The 13172-nt window shown below is 43.4% G+C and overlaps 1 protein-coding gene across 16 annotated transcripts in view; it reads left to right on the top strand.

Annotated features, from left to right (window-relative positions):
• The window catches only part of LOC113016157 (R3H domain-containing protein 1-like), a 52450-nt gene extending 39359 nt beyond the window's left edge, over positions 1–13091 (top strand). For 13 of the 16 annotated variants that reach the window (XM_080297310.1, XM_026158758.2, XM_026158756.2 and 10 more), the window contains 8 exons: positions 3815–3972; positions 4183–4316; positions 6591–6694; positions 9161–9342; positions 9947–10088; positions 10783–10880; positions 10970–11054; positions 11915–13091. In XM_080297310.1, coding sequence (XP_080153436.1) covers positions 3815–3972; positions 4183–4316; positions 6591–6694; positions 9161–9342; positions 9947–10088; positions 10783–10880; positions 10970–11054; positions 11915–12234 — 1223 coding nt within the window. In that variant the 3' untranslated portion in view covers positions 12235–13091. The remainder of the gene's footprint in view (positions 1–3814; positions 3973–4182; positions 4317–6590; positions 6695–9160; positions 9343–9946; positions 10089–10782; positions 10881–10969; positions 11055–11914) is intronic. The other 3 variants (XR_013905195.1, XM_026158755.2, XM_026158760.2) reach the window with 3 other exon arrangements.
• The last annotated feature ends 81 nt before the right edge of the window (positions 13092–13172 follow it).

Here is a 13172-nt window from a genome sequence, read left to right as displayed (position 1 = left end):
TCCTTGAATTTGAGGCTCCGTGTTGTTAGGAGCAAAGCTCAGCCTAGCTGTTTTGTCATGAGTCATGCTCAATAGACTTTGTTAACTTCTCACTTTGAGCTCTTAGAGAGCATTTTTATGTCAGACGTCTCTGTGAAGGACAGATATTCCTCCCTTCCTTCCCTCTGTTTGTTTGTTTTTACGAGTTCAGATGTCTCCCCGGGAGTCATCACTAGATTATTCAGTTTCTGTTGTCTTTCGTTTTTTCCCTTTTTTTTTCATTTTGCCACAGGAATTGAGATTGTTAGCTCCTGCTTGGTCTTTTTCCTCACCACACACACACACACACACACACCTACCTACACTCTCTGTTACTTAACTGGATGTAATGTTGCCCCAGAGTTGTGACTTGTACAATCAGGCACACACGTCTCCATAAGTGGCTGCGGCACTATTCTGTCATCTGTAAGCTGCAAATGTGGCTTCCCTGCTGGGGATGCGGGGAATAGACAGCGAACAAATGGAGCTGACCTACAAAGGCAAAGGACAGCAATTATTTCTCTGGGAAACAAAAAAAAAATGACTCCAGCGCCTTCTTGCTCCTTCGTTTTTTGCATTAATTAGAGATGCACACATAGAAGAGCATCTAAAGGTGAAGACGCTGCAGCGTGGGTTGCACACACAATAAATAAGTTATCAATGGAAATTCTCCGACGGCCCAGCCAGTGGCCACAGAGGAACCTGTCAGTGTTTCCACTCAATTGCATCAGACAGTCACCACTACCACAGGGCTTTAGCTTCTTTCTGAGAAAGCATCGTGTAATATATGTGAAAGGACTGAAGTGTTCCTTTTTTTCTTCTTCACTGCTGTTAGGAAATTATTAGAAGGCATTGTTATATAAATTGAACATCACTACTAGATAGACAATTGATAAAGCTAATGTCCTCTAAAGATGGTACATATTTTCTTGAAAGAATACAGCTATGATTTGAGTCGTACATCAACTTTTCTTTGGTTTCTGCTGCTCCTTTGAGGATTTGCTGCTCTTGCTCCTACTACAAACTAAATGTCAAGCCTAGAGAGAGAATCTCACTTTGATTGAATATAGTTATATATTCAATCAAAGAGACAGTAATAAAAAATGTTTTAGATCTGAAGCTCAACAGATTTCAGTTGCAAATAAATAAGCTTTCCTGCACAGCACAGAGCCGCCGTGTGTGTTTAGAATAGGGATGAACTGATGAGAGAAACCAGACCAACAACTTGCTGACAGTCTGACAACTGATGCCAAACCAAATTATATAAAATATAATAGAGCTCTATTTTTAAAGCAAATGTGTTCAACATTTCTCCATTCAAACATTTAACCAGTGCAAATCTGAACAAATAAATATTGACTAATTTCATTGGCCTTTTTCCCCCTTGAGTACTGATATACAGTACTGTGCAAAAGTCTTGAGCCAGCTTTCATTTCTTTGTGTTTTACTAGGAAAATCGGATATAGATGTAGCAATTTATGGAAACATAAATGGACAATATATGACAAAAACAGTTCGTGCAATTCTAACAACCTTGTTTGTCAGTACTTGTCAACACAGTCTGAGCTCTCTTAAGGAAGCTTTCTTCTTATGAAAGTAGTCCCGGCTTCATTCTGTTCACGGTCGAGAGGATCCCACGCAGTTTTAGTAAAGCTGAGGTCTGGGGAGGCCAATCCATGACTGTTAGTGGTGCATCGATGCATTTTCTGTGCCTTCAATTGATATTGCATGTGCAGTCAAAATCTGACTGTACTTTTTGCTTTCATAGTTCCATACATTTTAATAAAATGGACGTCTTATAAAAAGCCTCTGGCTGAAATGTAGCCCCAAACCATGTATCAGGAATGCACTGAAAATGGGTGAAAAAGCAGTTAGTCATTCACTCCTTTAAAGGTCGATGTAAAGAAATTAAGACTTTTTGTAGCATACCTCTCATGTTACTTGCATTAATAGCTGCGTGAGTGTCCAAGTGTCCCTCTTATCGATAGCTGCAATCAGTTAACAGGAACATATTGTCAGAAGCTCCTTTAAAGGGAGAATTTCAAGCATCATTTCAAGTCCTTACACCTTTTTATATGTGAGCCTTTTTCCTTTTCCCCTGATGTAACATAAGCAAACTGTCTGAACAGGGGATCCCCTGGGACCAAGCCACACGCAGAGTGGAACAATCTACTGTGTTCAAATCAAGCAGGCAGTTTTCACTGGTCTACAGTTCTCTTGGAGTACAAGCAATTTCAGGTGACACATTTACCAGTCAGGGTTTTTCTTGCAGTGATGATGGTGCAGTCTAGGGCTCGCAGTATAATGGCGGAAAAGTCTTGCTGCCAGCCTGCTTGTTAGTTTATGGAAATGGAAACATGAAAGTTTAATGACAGACGGCTCGAGAACATCAGTGACTCTGAGGTTAAAACCTCAGTACTTTCAATTCATCTTAAGGTTAATATAACTGATCACCTGTGTGTTTTTCATGGAAGGAGTAGGAGTATATTTTGAGGTTTCTAGAGGTCCTTCTCCTCAGTTCCGTATGATTTGTGACAAAGAAAGAAGAATCTGGAGCCTGAGAGACGGGAGGCGGGGCCGGGACGCTGTCTGAGAGGCCTCTATGAATCTCACAGTGAACCGGTCTCTTTTCCAGCCCTCTCACCTTGTCGTCGCTAGACTGTGCGAGCACCTTAGCAGAGGACAGCTTTTAAAACGAAATCTGGGAATCCAGTCCTCAAAGAAGAACTCCTCGTTCTTCTTTGAGGAAGAACTCTACAGAGTAGAAACTTCTCCTCCCTCATGACTTTAATCCTGAAAGCCGAACAAGACCGTCAGGATGGTCAGCCACGCTTGCACAACAATCAGGACAGTCGGTCATTATCTGCGTCTGATGGAAGGAAAGAAGTCAGAACCGTCCCCTCGTCGCTCCCTGCTGGAATGGAATAAAAATCGGGTGCTTTTGATATTACGGTCATTTCATGCTTGGTTTGTAAGTGAAGGTGGGAGGCGAGGGAGGATAAAAATAGTCCTCCTGCTCCGTTCCTCGCCGAGCGCTCTCATTGTCTCGTCGTACTTTTCTCCCAGGGCGGCAGACTGTAAAGACACCTTCACAAAAGGACATCCTCTCCTTAGTCACTCAGATTACTTTGCATGAGTGTCACAAGGGACGGTATTTGTCTTTTTGTCACCTTGACATTTAAGTGTCCGAGTCTCCTCCACCCCCACACACACACAGCCTCGGGTTAGGTGCAGGCATCGCCATTTTAGGGCGTTTGGAGAATCGTCGGACCTGCCTGCGTGACTTTGTGTCATCTCTTGTGTGTCCTTGTATTTGGCCCTCTCTAAATTTTAAAAACAAAAAGGTATCGTAGGAAGGAGAAATCTCATTAAAGTGACAGTGTTTTTGTAATTTACCTTCATCAGACGAGTGTCTCGTCTACTCAAGTTGCAGGTTTAGGCCACTGCAGGCTAAATCAGATATATTGACTTTCTCATTTATTCCAGACCTGCTTTAGCTTTAACAGCTCAACTCCCCAAACACTCTTCTATTGTTCTCAGCTTGATGGAGGTTCTGTGCTCATTGTTGGGATTGTTTTAAGAAGCAAATACCCTTTGAAAATCAATAAAGTGTTGAACAGTTGTCTTGTGAAATCGTGATGGCCTCGGCTTTTTTTCCTGAGTGTCCTCTCCTGCCGCGCTACACCGAAATCACGACTCCTTAATTGCACTTTTGGCGGTTTGTTATCGCAGCGTATCCATCAGGGGTCTCTTTTCATTCGGTCACAGCATTGTGCCTTTTCTCATTTTGCCTCAGTGCACCAAGCCGTGATGCCAAACCCAGCGTCCAGCTACCAGACAGTAGTGGGCGTGCAGCCAACACCCAACCTCGCTTTCACTGGCAACCAGCAAAGCAATATGGGCAACCAGATGCAAGGCATGATGGTCCAGTACCCTCCAATGCAGTCTTATCAGGTACTTTGATGATGGGACGCCTCCGTGAGCTCCCCCAGCTAGATTAATAAGAGCACTGCTATGAATGAAACGTGCCTCGCTCGAGGCCTTTTGTTGGTCTTTATTTGACATTAGGAAATGCAAAAACATGGCTCTGAGTTTTAAAATGTCTGCTAAAGAAAGAACAGTGAACATGTTGAGACTATTTTTCTTTCTTTTTCCCCCCTGTAGCAGGTTTCTGTTCCACAGCAGACGTACCAGCAGCCAGTGTTTGTGTCCTGCCAGCCGGGGCAGGGGGCAGTGGCTGTCGCTGGCATGCAGCCCTGCTACAGCCTGCTGCCTCCTAACCAGCACACCACCATGAGGTATGGATCTACATCTGTGACAATCCTGCACACTATTGTTTCAAACACAATGAACTTTCTTTTTTCCCCTCATTGTGTAAAACTAAGAATGCGGCCATAATATCGATAATAATAGTTATCATCTTAAACGTATGTGTCAGTGTCGACCCAGAATTTCTCCGATGGTGAAAGGATGTGATCAGGTAGCAGCAGCTCAGAGGTCGACTAAAATAGTCTTTTGTGTCCATACAGGACCCGTATTAAACCTTTTCATTTGCTTGTCTGTTCATTATGGATCTAAAAAGAATACATAATGATTTCTACTTTAGCTCGTGCACTACTGGTTTTTCTTATGTGGCCATCAAAAAAAGGATATTTGATGCTGGTATTGAGTCCCTGGACACTAATTAGTCGGGGGCTTTTTTTTTCTATGACAAATTCTCCCAATCTTTTCTTTTTAATGAATATGTACAGACACAGTTTTGCCAAAACACACAGCGTGGGATTTGTCCTCCCACCCCTCCTTGGGAAAAGGCTGAGGTTGAAATTCTTTTATCCAAATCATGGGCGATCATCTGTTTCAGTTTCTCGGAAAATAAATTTAGCTTTTTATATTAAAGGAGATTTTGGAAGTCACCATCTTGGTTTCCTTTTTAAGCTCGCGTGCTAGGCGTTTCTCAAATCAGATACAGCTCAGCAGGAGAGCAGCTGTTAGTCACATTCTCATTTTGAACAGCTTACCCGTCGGGCATCCGATGCTGGGATGCGACGCGATCCCTCATATGAAATAAATAAATAAAATCCTGCGGTCACGTATTGTTAGATTTTGGGGTAAAGGGAGTATTAATGGATTGGATTTATATAGCACTTTTCAAGGCACCCAAAGCGCTTTACAATAACACTATTCATTCACTCTCATACTAACAGAACATCAACTCACTGCTGCTCTCAGGTGGACAAACGTCACAGTGCTGATTTGAAATGACGTGTTTAACTGCACTGGAAATAAACTTTCCAAGTATTTGTATGAACACCGATACTCTTCACATGTAGGGGTGTGTGTAACTGCTTCAAAGCCACAAAGTTTACATTGATAAATAATTAGTATCAAGGTGAAGTTGTAATTATTAGCTGAATGTTTACACTGATAACAAAGTGCCTCTGATTTATGTTCATCCCGTCCTAATGGCGCGTTTTAAATCGAAGTTGTTAATCAGATTTAGATGGAAGAAATTAGCCCGACTGTAGATGTTCTTTGTCCCAGAAAACAAACGATTTGCCAGGTGCTTGAAGGTGCCTCTTATTTCTAGACCAAACGGGGTTGATGAGTGAATCCCCAAAGCGCCTCTGAGCCAAGGTCATCTTTGTTCACTGTGGAGGGAAAGAAAAAAAAGAAGTTATTACCACCATCCTTTTGGCGAACTGGGTCTGCGTGCAGCTGATGAATGTCGACTCTGACGCCGCCTCCAAGAGGTTTTGCCATTTTCCTGTCATTACTCGGCTGCTGCGGAGTAGTGTGGAGCCTCTCATTATAGCTGATTGATAGAACTAGCTCACAGAAAGCAAAACATGTAATTAGTTTCTACCTCCGTGGGCCCAATCAATCTGGATACTGGCGAGAGGAGCACCACTGGGACTCCGTATACGTAACAAACAGCAGAGACAAGCGCGGCCATGTACGCAGTCGTCACCAGCAAAAGAACAATGCAGAGATGCACGCATGTGAGGAGAGGTCACTTTCTCATCGTCCCAGCTGTAAAATGAGGCTGCTTTAGTAGGGCAGTCAGTGCGGGAATGATTTATGTGGCAGTGTTGGAACGGCTCAGTCTGCTCCCACGAGGACCGACCGTCCACCTGCAGCCCGCTTTTTCACCAGCTGGAGACGAGTCCCTGCAGGCAGGTTGCTTACAGAGCAGAGCGCCTACTTTCCAGTTTCTGTTTTTTTTTTTTTAATAAATACTCCCACCTCAGATCTCCTCAAGGTGTACGTCTGTGTAGGCTTAGAGGTGGTTTTTAAACTTTCTCTAAACTCAAGTCCTGGGTGTCCGCAGCGTAGTGGACTTCCAGTAACCATTCATTGATGATTTGATAAACTAAAACGCTAACAGACTTTATCCCGTGTCACCTTCTGGTTTATTCACTCATACTTGGAGCTTGAATTATTTTAAGTGTGGTCATTGGATCATAAACATTTCATATTTCACTCACTTGCCAAAATCCGCTCACATTTTAAAATAGTTTTAGTCTCCAGAAATGTATGATTTTGAACATCCCCGTGTGTGTTTTCATCCTCAGTTCAACAGTGAGTTTCCTGCCCACACCGATGATGGAGCAGCTCCAGTTTCCTCAGACCTCGTCCCCCTGCGTCTCCCAGCAGCACCCGGGCCAGCAGTACGCAGGTACCCTCCTCTCTGAGGCTGGCATGCAGCCTGTTCACAGGTCCAGATAGAAACACACGGTGATCTACAGTAGCATCACGCAGTAAAGTGAGAATATTCGCTTTTTTCTGACATTAGCTGCCCTGGAGATTCCCCATCACTGCCAGCGCTCTGACATTCTTTATTTTGCTCATCTTTCAGTGTCAATAACCGCAGACCGGATTCCTCTGTAGCCACAGCCTGCGCTTCATAATGAAATAATCTTCCCTGAGTTTACTTTACCTTTGTATGTGCGGCAGATGCATGATTAGATTTACACTCTGGATTTTTGAAATGAAAAAGCGCGAGGCCCTGTGATGGGAGGTCCCTGGAGTTTGAATAAGTAAAAGTGATTTGCTCACGTCCCTCTTCCTCCAGAGCTGGATGGAGATTAAACAGTGATTAGGTCGACCACTGCAAATGTTAAGGTGACATCAACGACTGCATTGAGACAAAAAAAAAAGAAAACAATAAAGTAAGAAATGACTGATGTCATGACTCATCAGAAGAAGTTGTTGGTATTGCCGTTGCGGTGCTCCAGTGGTTATAGAGGGTCTCTAGCATCTTATTTCCCAGTTGGTCCTACTCTTAATGATAACTCTTTATTTTTTTCATATTCAGGCTTTGGTAATATTACTCTTTAATATTTTGCTTCATAACCCACTTCTCAAACCTATAGAACTTCTGTCATTTAACTTTCAAAGTATTTCCCGTTCAATCAAACACACAGATGTGTCTGTATAAACTGATGATGGTAGACGGCGTAGCCCGTCTCATAAGAAAATGTGGTCGATATTTATCCGATTTTATACCAGCGCTCACAAGGGTCTATTTTTTTAATAAACACAACATAAATATTGATTGTTTTTTTTGTTTTTTTTAATTTGCCATATTTTTCTACAGAGGTACGTTGTTCACGTTGTAAAAATGTATTTCCCAATGTATTTTTTGACAGTCTTGAAGCGGGACTGTTGGTTTCATTGTGCGATTCAGTGCAGAAGAAGATTGGAGTATTTACTAAATGTTCCACCTTTTATGCCTTTGAAATGAAGTGAGGATGAAAGCTAATGTGTTTGTCGAGTGCTTTAGCTGCAACTCTGCTAATCAACTACGGTTATCTTCAAGGTTCAGGGGTGTTTACACAGGAAGCGATTCGCTGATCATTGATAGTTGGTTGCTAGCGGACATTCCAGATTCCGGTTGCCTCGGTAACCCTCTAATGTATTTACCACCAGTGATATGGCTCTCTTGGTGGTAGTTGCATTTGAAGAAAGCTTTGCTCAAAATCCACCTATGTGGCCCAATGTCACTTAAAGTTGCTGTGAACCCTGGTTGTCACGCCCCCAGCAGCCTAGATTCATTGCGCCGTACCTAAGGGAGGATTCAGGGTCACCTGTTCCAAACCTAACTATATGCTTTTGGAAAAAATGAATCTTTTAAGCCTGATCTATAAGCAGAGAGGGTTTCTGTCTCCTGAATCCAAACTGGTTCCACAGAAGAGCGACATGAAAGCTGAAGGCTCTGCCTCCCATTCTACTTCTAAAAACCCTGGGAATTTGTCTCCCAGTTTACCTTAGCACATTAAAAGGTAAATAAAGATAAAATGGACTCGTGCCTTACAAAGCTACAATAACGCATTTTTTCATTTCTCTTTTCCGTCTCTTTGGACATGAATTGCTGTCCAGAGGCCCAGGTGGGGCAGTCTCCTTACTAATGACCTTTATTATTCATGTCTGATTATTATGGGAGCACAGTGGAGGGGGAGCCATCATTTCTAGCTCTTCCAGTAATGAGGTCGGATGAAGGTCTCACGACGGCCTTACCTACAGCGTGACCAGTAAACACTTTTAATTGGCTAGGCCGGGGCCAGAAATAATCTACAAATTAAGTCCAAATACCCATCGTCCTTGCTAGTGTTACGAGGTTTTATTTCCTAAATGGACACCAGCATCAGCTGTGCAAAGTTTGTGTATGATTTGCGCCTCATATGAGCTTCATGTAAACAGAAGTTAATTAGATGGAGGTATAATGTATGTTCGGGGCACTGATTTATTTTATTAATTTTTTTTTGTTTTGTTTTAAAAGTCATGTTCATGTGCCACAAAATAATTACATAATTGGATTTCCTGGATCATTGCAGAGGATTTAGCAGGAATAGGGAATGGACTCTCTGATTGCCAATTCCAATGTGCCCTTATAGTCGAGGCTCTAAGACGTAATTGCTGAGAGGCTAACGGTGTAGGAGCAGTGTTTTCCCTGATGAGGTGTGTAGCTGAACAAAAGTGCTGAAACGCAGCTTTGGGGCAAAAACACATTTACTTTGGTGCATAAATGATGAGCTGATGTGACGAATTAAATAAGTGGATTTTTATTATTTTTTTGCTGACCTGATTTGCCTCTTGCCGACACAAACACTGCTTCAACCTTTCCATTTCTGTCTGCTTGCAGGGTTGTTACCCCCGGCCCCCAGCAGCGGCATGGTGATGCTGCAAATGACAGCAGCCCCCTGCCAGCAGCCCCGGGCCCCCTCCCCCTGCCAGAGGAAACCACTCAGCCACAAACACTTGGGCCCCGAGCACCAACGCAACCGCAGGCCCGCCGAGCTCCCTCCGCTTCCGGACAACACCCAGGTACAAACGCTGCCCAGGCGCATCCATCAGGCAATCACAGAAGAACAGCGGTGCCTTTCAGACCGTAGTTTCTCCTTTGAAACCATTTAATTAGCTCGGCGACCCAGAGGTTTTCATTTGACGGGAGCAACTTCCAAATAATTTTGAATTCAGTTGTAAATTTGTTCAGCTGATGTTTTCTACATAGGACCATACTTTACGTGTCAGAAAGTTAAGACGGTCACAAGAAAGCAATTTGAAAGCCAATTTAGTTTGTTTGTACGCGTCTGACAGTTGCGTGAGAATTGTCGCCTTGAGCCAGACTCAGCTTGCCTGCTGTTCCAGGCAGGTTAAATGTCGTAGTAAATAGGCTCTGCAAATGAAGTGAGTGCTGCCGAAACCTGAAAATGAGGAGAAAATAGTCCTCGGCATTAGGGTGTAATGGTACATTAGTGGGACTAATGTGGATAGAATGGAACATTAAAGCAATGACTTGAACCACAGAATGACTTTGTGAAAGGAAGAAATGGCCACAGTTGCTTTTTTCTTTTTCTTTTTTTTGAATGAAAGTGTTTGTGTTTCCTCCCGGTTTCCCCTCTCTGCATCATCGGTGTGTTGTATGTAGAGCAGCCTGCCCTCGTCTCCGGCACTCACTCCCTCGCCAGGCCAGCCGCCCAGCGTCAAGGGCCTCCCAACAGGCATCTCACCCATCCCTGTCATGGCCCACCACCCGCAGCTCCCTACAGCCTTCTGCCACAGTGGACAAGGTCAGAGACGCGCAGTAGTATTGCAGTACATGCTTACAAACATGGTATCCTCAAAACTCAGTGACTGTGCAGTTCAATGGCGCACGAATGCATTCAACATCAAAAAATGTACAGTTGAAGCATCTCTTATCTGGATGAATGAAACCTTCTTCCATATTCACAAGCCTTTGCTTATGTACTGATATTCCTGAGGTTTTAAGATTGGAGTGAAGAGCATGATCATGTGTTTTAAACTAATCCTGCTGAGGGGCATCATTTCCTGATGCTAAATGAAGGAGTCAGTGCATTGGAGAACACTTGAGGGTCTGTGCAGCAACTTTTAATACAACAGTAACTTCAGCTGTGCTTGTAAAAGATGTCTAACCTAAGATTTAACATTAAGGGACAAATTGCACTAAATTGCTTGAAAAGCATGCTGCAAAGTAGTTTAAGCAGTAGCTAACTTCCCAACTTCCTGCTTGCCATGAACAATGTTAAAGCGTGCGTGTTTTTAAACAGGTTCTAGCACACAGGATTCAATAAATGTCATATATCATTTGTTTAAACTGGCAGCTATACTTGGAGTTTATATTTTAATCATTGATTGTCGAGTACTTTAGTTAGCTTCTGTCTATGTAGCTGCAGTTAGGTTCTAAAGCGATTTAAATGACTGCAAACTGATATTTGAAAAGGTTGTTTTGACTCTGATTACCAGGTGAAGCGCACTACTCTTTACTGGGCCAGCCTTTGCAGTACAAACCCTCCATCAGACCTCCGTTTATCCACACTGCACACATGATGGCCAAACATCAGGTAGTACTGGTTTTCCACTTTTGACTTCTTTTTCCTTGTCCTGCCGCCCACAAGCACACCTACCTTACTGGCATCTTCTGTCTCCTCAGGTTCCTCTGGGGGTTTGGCGTGGCAGTCATGGGAGGAAGGCCGGCAGAAAATCAGTCTCTTCAGATCTCAGTGTAGGTGAAGCAGGTAATAGGAAGACCAGAGGGAGGCTTAAGCTTAGTGAACCTCGAGTTAGCGGCAGGTTCTGACCGAGATTTGACCTCTTCAACACAGAAGAAGCTCCAAATCCTAGTCCAGAATATTATGTAGTGTTTTGGGTTTTTTTCTTTTCAAATTCAGGCCAGCAGTTTGTAAAAACACGCACGCTGGCTGGAATGTCAGCCTTTAGGTGTTTATCAGAAACTCGTGCTGAGATTCATCACCAGATAAATCCAGCTGCTGTGTAGTCTCTTTGCCAGATTAAGTGGAGTAACATCACCTTTTTTATTCTGTCAAAATCTGCTTGCTGTGCTCCGTATCTGTGGAGAAAGCGTCTGTTTGTGAATGTAAGCAGAAATAATTTCCAGACGGGGCAGAAATCACACCTGGCAGTGGAACCTGCAGTCCTGGCAGTATTAACACTGACACAAATGTGCTGATTATTTCAAATATCACGCTGCATTTTTTGCAGGTGCTGAGATTTTTTTTTCCCCTTCATTATTCAGGCGCTTTAGTCAACAATCCCACTAGGGGCAATCAACAAGGACTGGGGCTCATACGCAGCTTCTTTTACAGAGGAATTAAGACTGAGAGATGGACCTTTTCTTTTTAAAGAAAATGTAAAAAAAAAAAATCCAGTAAATTATAACCAGACGCATAGATCTGTTTGTCCTTCCAACTCAAAGATTTAAAGCTGACAGCAGCATTTTATTTGAAGCCTCCCGATGGTGCAGGTCTGATGTTGTTGTCGTTTTTTTGTTTGTTTCCCCCCCTCTGCTCACCCATGACAGTTGTTTTATTTATTGGCTCCACTGCTCACAGCGCTGTCTGTCTGTGTGCGTCTGCAGTGAGCAGTCAGATTCTGGACGTGACACATCCTCCGGAGGGGATCAGCTGTACAGACTCCCACCACCTCCTGGCAGAGATGTACAAAGGGGGCGAATCGATCCGCCGGCTGTCGGACCAGCAGCCACGGTTGTGCAACTCGACCCGAGGCGCTCCCGGCAGAGACCTGGCCTCGTCGCGCCCTATCTTTGCCATGCTCCCCTCCAGACACACCACCCCGAGCGCCGTGTTCCGCCCCACAGGCCCCCGAGCCGCCTTTAAACTCAGAACCGGCAGCGGACACAAAGGGGAGCTGTGCGACTCAGACAGGACTGGCTCATAGCTGCTAAGATCTCAGAGCGGCACACATGGAACGCACATCCAACCACCTGCCTCTGCTGCCTCAGTCTGGACTGTCTCCCAGACGCTGTCCAAATCGAAACATCAAATGTCTGAAGAATGAATGTTCATTTTTATTTTGTTTTAGTTTCTTTTAGCTTTTTTCCCTTTTTTTTTCGGCCAACAGGTCTGTGCAGGGTGGAAACCGAGCACCAGTTTGTAACATTTGTCCGTAGCTGCAGAGCTCCGCTCAGCGCCCCACTTCTATTCTTAAACTCGAGTTTGCTGTTCTGAAGTCAAAGTGTTTGGAGACTTTTGGGGTTTGTTTGCCAGCTATCACATTAGTGTGTCTACTGCGGCTGTTTTAATACCAAATTTATTTATTTTTCTTGCCACTTTTTGAAAATTAGATGATATAATTATGTTTAAATTGAACTGAATGTGTCACGTTGGGTGTTTAAAGGTTCTAGAACGGCACGTAGCAGCATTTGTAGAAGAAACACTGAATCACAGATAAACTACCTGAATTATTTAAAGTCACCATTAAACACCGTGAATGTTGCATTTGCACTGAAGTGATGATCAGAGGTGGAGATTTGACTGGTATCGGACAGAGCCTGGGTTTTTCTTTTATTAACCCTTAATACCTGTTTGTTTGCACTCGACCAGGCCACTTTGTTTTATATATTAAAATGTTTATATGCACAAGAATAATACAATCGAGTTTGTCACTACTTGGCTTAATTTGTTTGGATTTCTGTTTGTGTGACTCATGAGAGGTGTTCTGTGTATGGCGTGGCTTTTCTTCTTCTTTTCTTTCATTTTTTAAAAATTAGATTCTAATAAATGTTTGCACCACAAGTGTTGACTTTTTCCACTAGTTAGCTGCAGTCAGCAATTTCAAGGTCTAATTGAAATGTTTCCTTGGGAGCAAGATGTCGC

Source organism: Astatotilapia calliptera, chromosome 23 (genome assembly GCF_964374335.1).
Source record: "Astatotilapia calliptera chromosome 23, fAstCal68.1, whole genome shotgun sequence".
NCBI classification, from domain to species: Eukaryota; Metazoa; Chordata; class Actinopteri; order Cichliformes; family Cichlidae; genus Astatotilapia; species Astatotilapia calliptera.
Note: the sequence above shows the minus strand (reverse complement) of the source record. Positions and strands in the feature narration are given on the sequence as shown.